Source organism: Marmota marmota, unplaced genomic scaffold (assembly GCF_001458135.2).
Source record: "Marmota marmota marmota unplaced genomic scaffold, marMar, whole genome shotgun sequence".
Taxonomy (NCBI): Eukaryota; Metazoa; Chordata; class Mammalia; order Rodentia; family Sciuridae; genus Marmota; species Marmota marmota.
The window spans coordinates 5,506,850-5,518,996 of NW_026000136.1; the positions used below are offsets into that span (position 1 = coordinate 5,506,850).

Genomic DNA, 12,147 nt, shown 5'->3' on the forward strand with positions numbered 1-12,147 from the left:
GAGTCCACACATCAGTGCCCCACAGCACAGCAGGACCTAAGGGGAACTTGTCATGACCTCAGGTCAGCAAGAGACCACCTTAGACCAACTCTAATAAATAAGAGCCAGCAGAGAAATTATCATGGTGTGACTCTCTGTCGACCACTGGCCCCAGAGCCCAAGCTTCTTGATAATTATCTAGCTTAGTGAATTCTCTGCAACATCACACTTCCTATTCTACTCACCCCCAAGTCCCTCTGGCCCTCAAAGTCTCACTGGCCCAGGGAATTTAGCCTGTCGTCAATTGCAGCATCCCTTCTTTGAGTTCCCTTCACCAGCTCTGCTGCTTCATCAGAATTCTCACCTTTCCAGAACAGATCCTCTGTTCTCAGGGTAGCTATGACCCACAAGCCCCAGAGTGCCCATCTCAGAGCTGGAATGAGCAAGCTGGGATGCCGCCTATGGAATGTGGTATTATGAAGGGTGGGGTGGGATATCATGCAGACAGATGACCCCCAGCTATGTGGCTGGGGAAGAAGCATGTAAAGAAAAGTAGCTACTAGCAGGGCTTGGTGGCACACAACTGTAGTTCCAGCAACTTGGAGGCTGAGGCAGGAAGATAACTTGGGCCCTAGGGTTCAAGACTAGCCTGGACAACACAGCCAGATCCCATCTCAAAGGAAAAAACTTTAAAAATATACAGGAGAATTGTGTAGGTTGTATGCTAATATTATGCCATCTTACACAAAGGACGGAACATCTGAGGACTTGTATATTTAGGGGGACTGGAACCGATTCTCCTCAAATACAGAGCAATGATTGTATTCACATGAGCAATATGAGAACATATTTTTATTGTTAAAATTTCAAATAATACATCAAGAGTCAAAAGACCCTCTTGATCATCTGATCACCTTCTCTTTCAGACCAGTCCCCTCCTCACCAATAACCATGGTTATCATGGTTTCAGGTCTTTCCTCTGCAAGGTTGTGACATGGGCGTGTCTATGAAGTTAAATGTGGTTTTGTGTTTGGCTTTGGGTGTTCATTTATAGCATCAGACGGTGGCCCTATTCCTTCCCGTGCTTCTCCCCAGCTATGTGTCTGGGGGCTATCTGTCTGCATGATGTTCACCCTATCCTACGAAACAGGCACAGAGCATTCCATAGGAGGCCACCCCAGCATTCTCATTCTAGCCCTGAAAGATGGGTACTCTGGGGCTCGCTGGTCACAGCTTCCCTGAGCACAGAGGGCCTGTCCTCTCTGAGAGGCATGAAGGGGCTAACTGCTAGGTTTGTGCTCACCAGGGCTCCCAAAGACACACATTAACACACACTCTTGTGTTAATCCAATCCCATTTTACAATCCCAATAACACTGCTTAAGGCTATCTTTCCACACTTGATTTTACATTATTTTATATTATCTATTTAATAAATATTTCAGTTACCTGGCATTTTTTACAAAATATTTTTTATTGTAGATGGGAAAAATATTTTTATCTTATTTATTAATTTTTAGGTGGTGCTAAAGATTGAACCCAGTGCCTCATACATGGTAGGCAAGTACTCTACCACTGAGCTATAGCTCCAGCCCATGTTAACTGACATGTTAATTTTAGCTGGTCTGAGAAGTGAAAAATGAGAAGTGAAACTTATTTCCAACTTGCATCTCTGCTTTCTAGTGCATTTGAGAATCTTTCCATATGTTTACTGTCACTAAGAATTCTTCTATGAGCTGGGCATGGTGGTGCATGCCTATAATCATAGTGGCTTAGGAGATTGAAATAGGAGGATTGTGAGTTCAAAGCCAGCCTTAGCAGTGGTGAGGTGCTAAGCAACTGAGACCTTGTCTCTCTAAATAAATTACAAAATAGGGCTGGGGATGTGGCTCAGTGGTCGAGTGCCCCTGAGTTCAATCCCTAGTATCAAAAAAAAAAAAAAAAAAAAAAAACACCACCACCTACTTCTGGGGGGTGGGGCATGGGAGGATTAGATGAACTCTAGATAGGGCAAAGGGGAGGGAGGGGAAGGGAGGGGTCATAGGNGGGCTGGGGATGTGGCTCAAGCGGTAGCGAGCTCGCCTGGTGTGTGTGCGGCCCGGGTTCAATCCTCAGCTCCTCAGCACCACATACCAACAAAGATGTTGTGTCCACCGAGAACTAAAAAAATAAATATATAAAAAAAAGACATGAATGGTGTGACTCTAATTTGTGTACAACCAGAGATATGAAAAACTGTGCTTTATATGTGTAACATGTAATACATTCTGCTGCCATATATAACAATTAAAATAAAAAATAAAAAAATAAATTCTTCTATAAATTGACAGTGCTTTGCTCCTTTTTAAAAATTGAGTCACTTATTCTTTTTTTTAATATTTATTTATCAGCTTTTTAGGTGGACATAATATCTATATTTTATTTTTATGTGGTGCTGAGAATTGAACCCAGTGCCTAATGCATGCTAGGCGAGCACGCCACCACTTGAGCAACATCCCCAGCCCCCATTTACTCTTTTTTATTGATTTTAGAAGTTTTTTATAAATTTTGGCAAGTCATACTTTCTTTTTTAATATCTTTATTTTGTTTATTTATTTGTATGTGGTGCTGAGGATCAAACCCAGAGCCTCGCATGTGCTAGGCAAGTGCTCTACCACTGAGCCACAACCCCAGCCCTAAGACATACCTTCTTAACAGAGCAAAGAATATGTATGTACATGCACATCTACTGAATTTGACTTTAATAGAAGTGTTCTTTTTTTTTTTTTTTTTTTGTACTAGGGATTTAATCCAGGGGCACTCAATCACTGAGCTACATTCCCAGCCCTTTTTCTTTATTTTGGATAGGGTCTCACTAATTTGGCCAGAGCCTCACTAAGTTGCTGAGGCTGGCCTCTAACTTGCAATCCTCCTGCTTCAACCTACTGAGTTGCTAGGATTACAGATGTATGCCACTGCACCCAGCTTTGATAAAAATATGCTTGAGTGTTCTTAACTTGCTGACAAGTTTTGTCATTTTTTTTTAAATTTTTTAGGTGTAGAGGGACATAATATCTTTATTTTATTTATTTATTTTTATGTGGTGCTGATTGAACCCAGTGTCTCACATGTGCTAGGAAAGTGCTCTACCACTGAGCCACAACCTCAGCCCCAAATTTTGTCATCTTAATGTCAAACTATGTTGTGCTTCCAGACTTAGGAGGAAACTAACTGAATGAAACTGACTTGTGGAGCACAGAGGACAGGGAAAACTGCCTTATAGGCATGGGGTTTCACTTTGGAATGATGGAAGTGCTTTGGAGGTGGAGGCTGCACAAAATTGTGACTGGACTAAAAGCCACTGGATTGTTCACCTTAAAATGGTTGATTTTAAGTGATTCCACCTCAATAACATAATAGGCATCAGAAGCAACCATCAAGGAAGTTAGAAACTTAATGCCTTGACTTTGCAACTTTTTTGTAAATCTAAGAACTATTTCAAAATAAAATGATTATCTTTTAAAAAGCTGAATTAGAAGTTTAGAAAAATGAAAAATTGAGAGAACAAAGAGAAAAGGAGAAGAAATGTTAAACAAAGAAAGAAAAACTGAAAAATTAGAGAAAAGCAGAAAATAATCCAATTCTATTTTACAGGAGCAGAAACTGAAGCTGGGGTTATGGGTTCCCAGTTAGGTAGCGTCTGAGTGAGGACAAAAGCCCACGGCAGGGTCACTGAGTCACTCTTTGAATGAAGATGCTCATAGTGAACAAGGTACCACATGCTTAGGCTAGGAGAAGGAATGGGTCTGGTGGTCAGGGATGCTGGCCACGGAACCATGGCGGAGGACAAAGCCACTGAGGCCAGCAGGAGGCACGAGGCCTACACTCATACTACCTTGTACATCTGGGATGCCAGATTCGCTTTTCTTCTTCTCTTGTTTCTCAATTTTTGATTTAAGGTGTTCGATCTCCCTGCGTAGGTCAGAGATGACATCCGTGTACTGTGCGATGCGGTAGGAGACATTCAATAGGTTGCGCTTGACCTAGTGGAAAGGACATGTGGCCTAGGTCAAAACTGCATGGGAGATGATGTATAAACATGCTTAATCTCACTCCAATAAGAATGGCAGCCATTATGAAGTCAAACAACAATAAATGCTGGCGAGGATGCCGGGAAAAAGGTACACTCATACACTGCTGGTGGGACTGCAAATTGGTACAGCCAATTTGGAAAGCAGTATGGAGATTCCTTGGACAGCTGGGAATGGAACCACCATTTGACCCAGCTATTCCCCTTCTTGGACTATACCCAAAAGACCTAAGAAGAGCATACTACAGGGACACAGCCACATCAATGTTTATAGCAGCACAATTCACAATAGCTAGAATGTGGAACCAACCTAGATGCCCTCCAACAGATGAATGGTTTAAAAAAATGTGGTATTTATACACAATGGAATATTACTCAGCACTAAAAAATAATAAAATCATGGCATTTGCAGGCAAATGGATGGCATTAGAGCAGATTATGCTAAGCGAAGTTAGCCAATTCCTAAAAAACAAATGCCGAATGTCTTCTCTGATATAAGGGGGGTGACTCAAAATGGGATAGGGAGGAAGAGCATGAGAAGAAGACTACCACTAAATAGTTAAGAGAGGTGGGAGGGAAAAAGAGGGAGAAGGGGAGTTGCACAGAAGATGGGAGGAGAACCTCATTGTTATACAGAATACATATATGATGTTGTAATGAGTAAAAGGAAAAAAAAAGTGTGTCACATTAGAGTGGATAGAGAGAAAGGATGGGAGAGGAGGGGAGGAGTGGGGAGGATAGGAAGGGCAGCAGAATAGAATAGACAATATGATTGATGTATGTACATTCCATGTATGTATTATATATCAAAATGCATTCTACTGTCATGTATGACTAAAAATAAATAAATAAATAAAAATTTAAAAAAAAAAACATGCTTAAGTTGTAATCTTTAAAGTAATATTCTCAGCCTTGAAAAGGAAGGAAATTCTGATCCGTGCTACCATATGGATGAGCCTTGAGGACGTTATGCTCAGCGAAATAAGCCAGTCACAAAAGGACAAATACTATATGATTCCACTTCTCTGAGGTCCCTAGAGCAGTCAAATCCACAAACAGAGAGCAGAATAGCGGGAGCCCAGCTGGGGAGGAGTGTCTAGTGGGCAGGGTTCCTGTTTCTGTGATGAAGTTCTTAGCTGCTTGTCTCTTGGGCTCAGCTTTCATGTCACCCCAAAAGATCTCACCTGAAAGCCCTCTTTGTTGAAGTTCCATTAATTCAGTATTCTCTGTTACTTTTGCCATAGCAGCATGTGGGGAGCCACTCTGAATAATTCGTGCCTTCCATCCTGGAGCAGAGAAGCTTTGACTGGTCACTACATCTTGTAGTGACCTGGACATTCCCCTGGTCCAGGAAGGTTGAAGACCCGTCTTCAGATGTAGGTGTGTCGCCCCATGGATTGAGCTACACTCACCTATTCCTGTGTAATACTACCCCTTTGCCCTGTTTAGGACAGACTGTTTCATGGAAACACCCTTTGTGTGTCCCCTTCTCTTGCTCTGCCTTTGGTTGTGGCCTTCCTGAGTGATAGTCAACCTGCTGACAGCAGACATCTCAAAGCTAGACTCAACCCCCTGAAACTTGACCACTTGCTTCATTTACATGGCTTCTCTTCAATAAAAGGGTTCAGCATGAGCTTGCTCTCTCTCTTTTTGTGGACCCTTAAGATCAAAGGAACCGTCACAAGACCCCAAAGAAAAAGGTATCTCTGTCTCCTGTGTGGTTATTTCATGCAGCTCAGTTCACCCGGAGTGACCCTGAGTTTTTGTCACGTTCCACGTGACATGTGCTTCAGTTGTCCAGTCTGTAAAATGGAGATAAAATAGGACACACCTCCTAGGGTTTCTGTGAGAATAGAATAAATTAAACTACAGGGAGAGTTTACAGCCATGCCTGGCACATAGATAGAGGTGCCCATGGCCTAACCCAGAACATGTGAGTATGAACTTATTTGGGAAAATGGTCTTTTAGATATAATTGACCTCAAAATGAGAACATCCTCAATCAGGGTGGATCCTAAATCCAATGCCAATTGTCCTTTTAAAAGAAGCAGGTGTGGTAGTTCGTACCTATAATCCCAGCTACTCAGAGGCTGAGGCAGAACAATTGAAGTTTGAGGCCAGCCTGGGCAACTTAACGAGACTCTGTCTCAAAATGAAATAAAAAGGGCTTGAGGTGTAGCTCCATGGTAGAGCACTTTCCTGGCATGTGTAAGACTCTAGTTTTGATCCTCAGTACCACCAAGAAGAGAAAGAGAGGGAAGAGAGAAACAAAGAAAAGAGGGGAGGCCCCGTGAAAATGGAGAGAGATGGGGAGAGGCAATCATAAGCCACAGGACTCCCAGAGCCTCTTGAAGCTGAAGGGGGAGGAGGATCCTCCAGTAGAGCCTTCAGAGGGGCTCAGAAGGAACTGTCCACACCTTCATCTCTGACCTGTGAGAGACGAAGTCACCTAGTTTGTAGTAACTCATTGCTGCAGCCACAGGAAGCATGCAGATGTGGGTAGGTAAAGTCTCTACAAGGGCTGGCTGTTATTTCATCTCTCCACTGCAGAGACAATGGAAGTCGGCACAGAGGTCACTAGCCAGGGACAGCAGTGCAGAAAGAGACCCAAGCCATCTAGCTGCAGGGTCTGTGCATGACAGCCACCCCCAGCAGTGAGCATAAGTGTAAAATGTGGGAATGAATGAGCAAGTGAATGAATGAGTGAGTTAGCAAATGAGTGAGAAAATGGGTGGGTGAGCAAGTAATGAGTGAATGAGTAAATGAGTGAATGAATAAATGAACAAGAGAGTGAATGAATCAGTGAGTAAATGGACGAGTGAGTTCAAGAGTAAATGAATGTTCCTATGTACATATATGAACACACAACCAATGTGATTCCACATCATGTACAACCAGAAGAATGGGCAGTTATACTCCATGTATGTATAATATGTCAAAATACATTCTACTGTCATATATAACTAATAAGAACAAATAAAACAACAACCACAAAAAAGGAGTAATGAATGAATGAGCAAGTGAGTGAGAGAGGGAGTGACTGAGTGAGCAAGCCAGGGACCTTACCCGCGTCTTGATGTTCTTTGCCCTGTAGGCATAAAGCAGTGTGGTCCGTGACTCCTCGAAGCTGGTGCTTGCTGGGCTGATGTGGGCAATCATTACTGTGCGGCTGTTTCCTCCCAGGGCATCCTGCTTGGGTGGAAGCCACTGAGTTGGGGTGATGGGAGTCCCATTCCCCTCTGGCCAGGGCAAAGCCTTCCCCCAGCCACCACCAGACCTGCCTGGACCAAATCCTGAAAAGGGCCAATGATGCTTGGGAATAAGGGGCTAGTGACTGCAGGATGAAGTGGGACCCATTCCAGGCCCACCTTGTCTTTTTTCCGCTCTGATGAGAGCAGATTAGACCAATAAATGAAATTTATAGGGACATTTATTTACTGCTTTGCCTATGTGTTTATTGGTACCCTGCCTTGCTGTAGAATAAGGTGACAGCATTCAGATCAGTAAAAAGAGGTATCTTCTCACATCATAGCCATCTGGGATGGGACTAGCAGCCACAGGGAAGCAGTAGGCTCCTCGTCACCAGGGGTTTGCAAATAAAGCTGGACTTTGCTGGGGGCAGGGAGTGGATGGGGACAAGTGACCAGGGTAGTTTCATGGTGTTCTCCTGCCTTCAGAGGTTCCTGGAAGGACCCTGATTCTCAGGTGACTTAATTCCTGAGAGACACGGTCACTCACTGAGGCCCACACAGCCTAGCCAGCCAGGAGCACTCACCTTCAACAGACGCGTGAGTTTGCTATCGCGGAAGTTCACATACTGCGCCCGGCTGCCGCCCTTCTCGCTGAGAGCGTTAATGCAGTTACCCAGTGCTAGCAGCGAGCGGTTGATGTGTGCGCCCTCCTTCATCCTCTTGCCCCGGTTCTGGGTCTGTGCAGGAAGAGGCCAGGCTGAGCAGGTGGCTCTGGGCCCACTCATTCTTTCCACCTCCACTTCTCCATCCCCAGGGAGGGGACAAAGGCCTGGAGGCAAGGGAGTGAAACAGCCCCCATCCTGCCCTGGTCCTGGTGGGGTTGTTCTCTGAGAGCTCTTGGGGCTGGAAGACACCCTTGGCATTGTGCAGTGGAGTGGCACACGGCATTCCCAGTGATGCTGGACTCTGACCCATGTGCAAAAGATGCTCATTGTTGGATGAGGTAAACACAGACACAGAGACGTCTGTCCAGAGAGACCCACTTTATATTAAAAATAGGTGTGTGGGGTTTTGCCTGGGAAGACCTGCTCCTACCCTGGCACTCTCTGGTCCTTCAGGCCCCCTCCTTTGAGGGCTCCCACCCGGCTCTCTGAGAGGAGACCACAGCCCCAGCCTTCCATACTTTCCAATGCCATCTTCTTTGTTTTCTTCAAATCACTAGCTCTCTTGGAAACCATTCACTTTTCATGTGTTCAGTGTTTTTCACCTGATATTCCACAGAATACAAGTTCCACAAAAGCACCACCTGTCACTTGTTGGCCATGTGTCCCCAGAGCCCAGACATCTGCAGACCCCTAGACACAGCAGCATGCCAAATCAATGCATATGCAATAGCCCCACACACACACTCTTAAGTCCAAGCTGCCTCAAGAAAGGGACTCCAAAATACAGTCACTGCAGGGAGGGATTTTTATTTTCCTCCTTTTGCCTATCCATATTTTCCAAATTTCTTGCCCTTTATGTTTAAAATCATAAAAAAAATTTACTATTGCTTTCTTTTTAAGGGCAGGATTTTGGAGTCAACTGCAAGCATGGTTTGAGAATGACTGAAACTACTTATTGCTGACAAATCTCCCTGTCTGTGTTCCTATTCGCTCAAAGGGGCAGTGATGGTGATAATTTCACAGAATAGTGTATGGAAAGGCCACATGGAGCAGGTACCCAAGAGAGCAACAAACATAGCTGTTGCTCTCACTAAGCAGAAGCCAGTGCAGGGTAGGACTTGGACTGCCAGCATGGCCTAGAGCCAGGGCAGCCACTTGTATCACATGTCTGTGAAAGACCAGGGCATTTCTCAGACACCTTGTGCTGTCTTATGTGAGTGGTTTTCTTTGTAAGAGCAGAGCAGACCCCAGAGACAGTACATCAAGGCCACTGAGTAAACACTAAACACCAAAGCCAGAGAGGGACGGTGGCAAGCCCACAGGCACACACTAATATAGAGCAAAGTGAGGGCAGGGATCCAGGACATAGACCCTTTAACTGGTACCCTCTCCCAGAGCCACATTCTGGGAAGGCCAGTCTGGTCCCCACTTTGCCTTCTAAGAACACAGCTGCCATCCTAGCTGCTGCCCAGAGCTCAGGGCTCTCCTCCACTGCATTCAGCATTGTGTGTGATCTGTCTGTACTAACCATGCCTTCTATTTTCTGCATGCTGATGCTTCAACATCTGGGGCCTTGTTGACCCTGGGGGGGACCATCCTCCCAGGGTTAGTCAATTCCTAAAGCCAGTAAACTACTCACCTGAGAATTCATTTTTCACTTGCAAACTCACCAATCCATAGCTCATACCCCAACCACCACTGCTGTTGGCCCTCATTCTCTGGGCCACCATCCCCCTGCCCTAGTCATCCAGGGCCAGGTACAGACAACTAGGGATGCCCCCACCCAGGTCCCAGAGCACCCTGGCATTGTTCAGACTGGCCAACCCTCTGCTTGCCTGTCCTGATTCTGCTCACCTGTTCCTTCCTGGGGAACCACATCAAAGTCTCTGCTACAGTCCTGCTCCCACTCCCTCCTGAACCACCCAGTGCTTCCCTTTGTTCTCTGTCTGCTTCTCTTGGGAACCCTGACAAGCTTGGAATGGCAGTCATTCCTTGATCTGCTGGCCCCACTGTGCCTTACAATTTCTGTTAATACATTTTAAAAGAGTCTGACAGGGCCAGGCCCTGCTTTGCTTTAGCAACCTGGGGACCCAGGGAAGGGGTAGATATAGGGCAGTGATAGATCGCCATCCCAACATCCAGGGCATACAGTGCAAACCAAAGTGAGAAAGGAAGTGTCAAAGCAAGAATGGCATGGTTCGGGCCAGACTCTCCCAGGTTCAAAGCTTGGGTAACTTCTCATCACCTTTGTTCATGTCCAGGTCACATTGACTCCAGCCACAGCTCCACATTATGGCACAGGCACAATGCTGCCCACCTCAGTCCACATCAGGAGGGGCACATGGACTATGAACCTTAAGTACCTGGTTAATTAGAGGGACATGGAGTGTCACTTGCTGATGACAATGATGCCCCACACAGCTCCATGAGCTCCTTCTCTGGCCTGGCCCTAGGCTAGAGCCTGCCCTTAAGCAATGCTCAGGCCACTGGACAAGAGCTAAGGAGCCTAGTGCCCTCACTTAGACAGGAGGAGCAAGGAAAAAGGAGCCTGGAACTTGGGGAGGGCACTGGGCTAGTGCCCTGCAGTGCCTGGAGCAGGACCTGTAGCCTCTTACACAAGTCACATATACTGTCCCCTCAGAGCCTCTCTGCCCCCACTGTTCCCTCTGCTGAAATGCTCTTCCTTGTACTTCACCCAGCTCCTCAGGACCTTTTTAGGCTCAGCCCTGAGACTCCATCACCTCTGGCTCCCACAGCCTCTTTGAGGACCCTGACTCTCAAAGACCTGCCTCCCTGGATGAAATTGCCCACAAGCAAATCCCAAGAGCTCCAAGTTCTCCAAGGGCAAGCACATGTGTGGCTCATGCCCCCGAAGAGCCTGCGGCAAAGGAAGCCCCTGTATCTCTGGGCTCATTTCCCTCAACATTTAGCATGTGCTTCTTCTCCATCAGAAAGATGAACTGGGCACTGGAGACATAGCTAGTCAGGGACAGCAAGGTTCCACCAGAAACTGGAAGGGGACAAGACACTAAGGAAGTGATCATAATGACATTTGAAAGGGTGGGCATAGACCTGGCATGCCCTTTCTGAGCCCGCCAGGTCCACCATGAAGAGCCTCCCAAGGCGCGCTTCCTCTGCCAGGTCTGTGCTGCGGCTCTGCTGGTGCACAGTGACCTGCAACACAGCGTGGGAGCGGGATGACGTCTTGTTGGTGGCTGTGGGTTCCTGCGTGCGCTGCCGATTTCCTCTGGTGAGGAGCTGCATGATCTGAGGACAGAAGCAGGCAGGCGGTCAAGGACTGTCTGCATAGCCACACACCATTTCTAGAAACACCCAGAAAAGAGAAAAAGGATGGCCTCAGGGCTGGGATGCTTACAGCAGGAAGGCAGCATCTCACCTGTGGGAGCAATTCTGGTCAACTAGTTAACAGGAGATGGCAGAATCCTGGCTCTGGCCACTGCCCATCCTGTCCTCTACCCCACCAGTGGACTACCTATCCCTTCTTCACACAGTCCAGCACAGCTCCACAACACTTTGTAGCATGGAACTCCAGGCAACAGTACAGATTTGCTGGAGTTGGCAGGTGTGCTAAAAACCCATCTGCTATGCTATGGAACTCAAGGCAGTAACCTCAGCTGAGCACCCTGATCATGGTGCCCAGGGAGGATCAGCAGAGGCAGCAGATGGAGAGAGAGGATGGGGCTGGAGAAGTACTTGCAACCTGCCTTCATTAAGGGAGTCATCATTAGGGTCAGAATGGCAAATGGATTTGGACTTAAGCGAATTCTGATGCTGTGATTGCTGGGGCACCGTGTTGAGGTCAGCACCAGAGGCCAAGGAAAGTATGTGGGATCCATCAGTAATGTCTGCCCTGAGCACCTCAGCAGGTGGATGTTTGCCAGGAGAGGATGGTGGGCTCTGGTGTGTGGCTGCCGTCGTCCTCACCTCTTGGGCATTGGAGGTGGAGACCTCTGTGATTCCTGCAATCTGGATGCTGCCCTTAGAATCTTCCCTCAAGTCCAGAAACCCTGAGGATGGGTTCAGAAGGTCCCGGATCACTTCATTATAAATCTGGGAGAAGAGAAAGTTTGAAACAAAGTAGCTTTGGTGCAAAGAACTATAAAGACCTACACACCATGGAGGCTTGAACTGCAGAAAACATCAACCCCAAGGACCAAGGCTTTTTATAGGCCAACCAGCATTTGGGGCAACACACAGAACTGGGGATTTCACACATATAGCTG

At 46.5% G+C, this 12,147-nt stretch overlaps 1 protein-coding gene across 1 annotated transcript in view; it reads right to left on the reverse strand.

The window, feature by feature from the left end:
- LOC107155900 (kinesin-like protein KIF19) overlaps nt 1-12,147 on the reverse strand; it is a 38,516-nt gene that overhangs the window by 17,129 nt on the left and 9,240 nt on the right. Inside the window, exons 6-10 of the mRNA XM_048785330.1 lie at nt 11,849-11,974; nt 10,976-11,170; nt 7,823-7,975; nt 7,114-7,236; nt 3,853-4,000 (exon numbers count right to left, since the gene is read on the reverse strand). Coding sequence (XP_048641287.1) covers nt 3,853-4,000; nt 7,114-7,236; nt 7,823-7,975; nt 10,976-11,170; nt 11,849-11,974 — 745 coding nt within the window. The remainder of the gene's footprint in view (nt 1-3,852; nt 4,001-7,113; nt 7,237-7,822; nt 7,976-10,975; nt 11,171-11,848; nt 11,975-12,147) is intronic.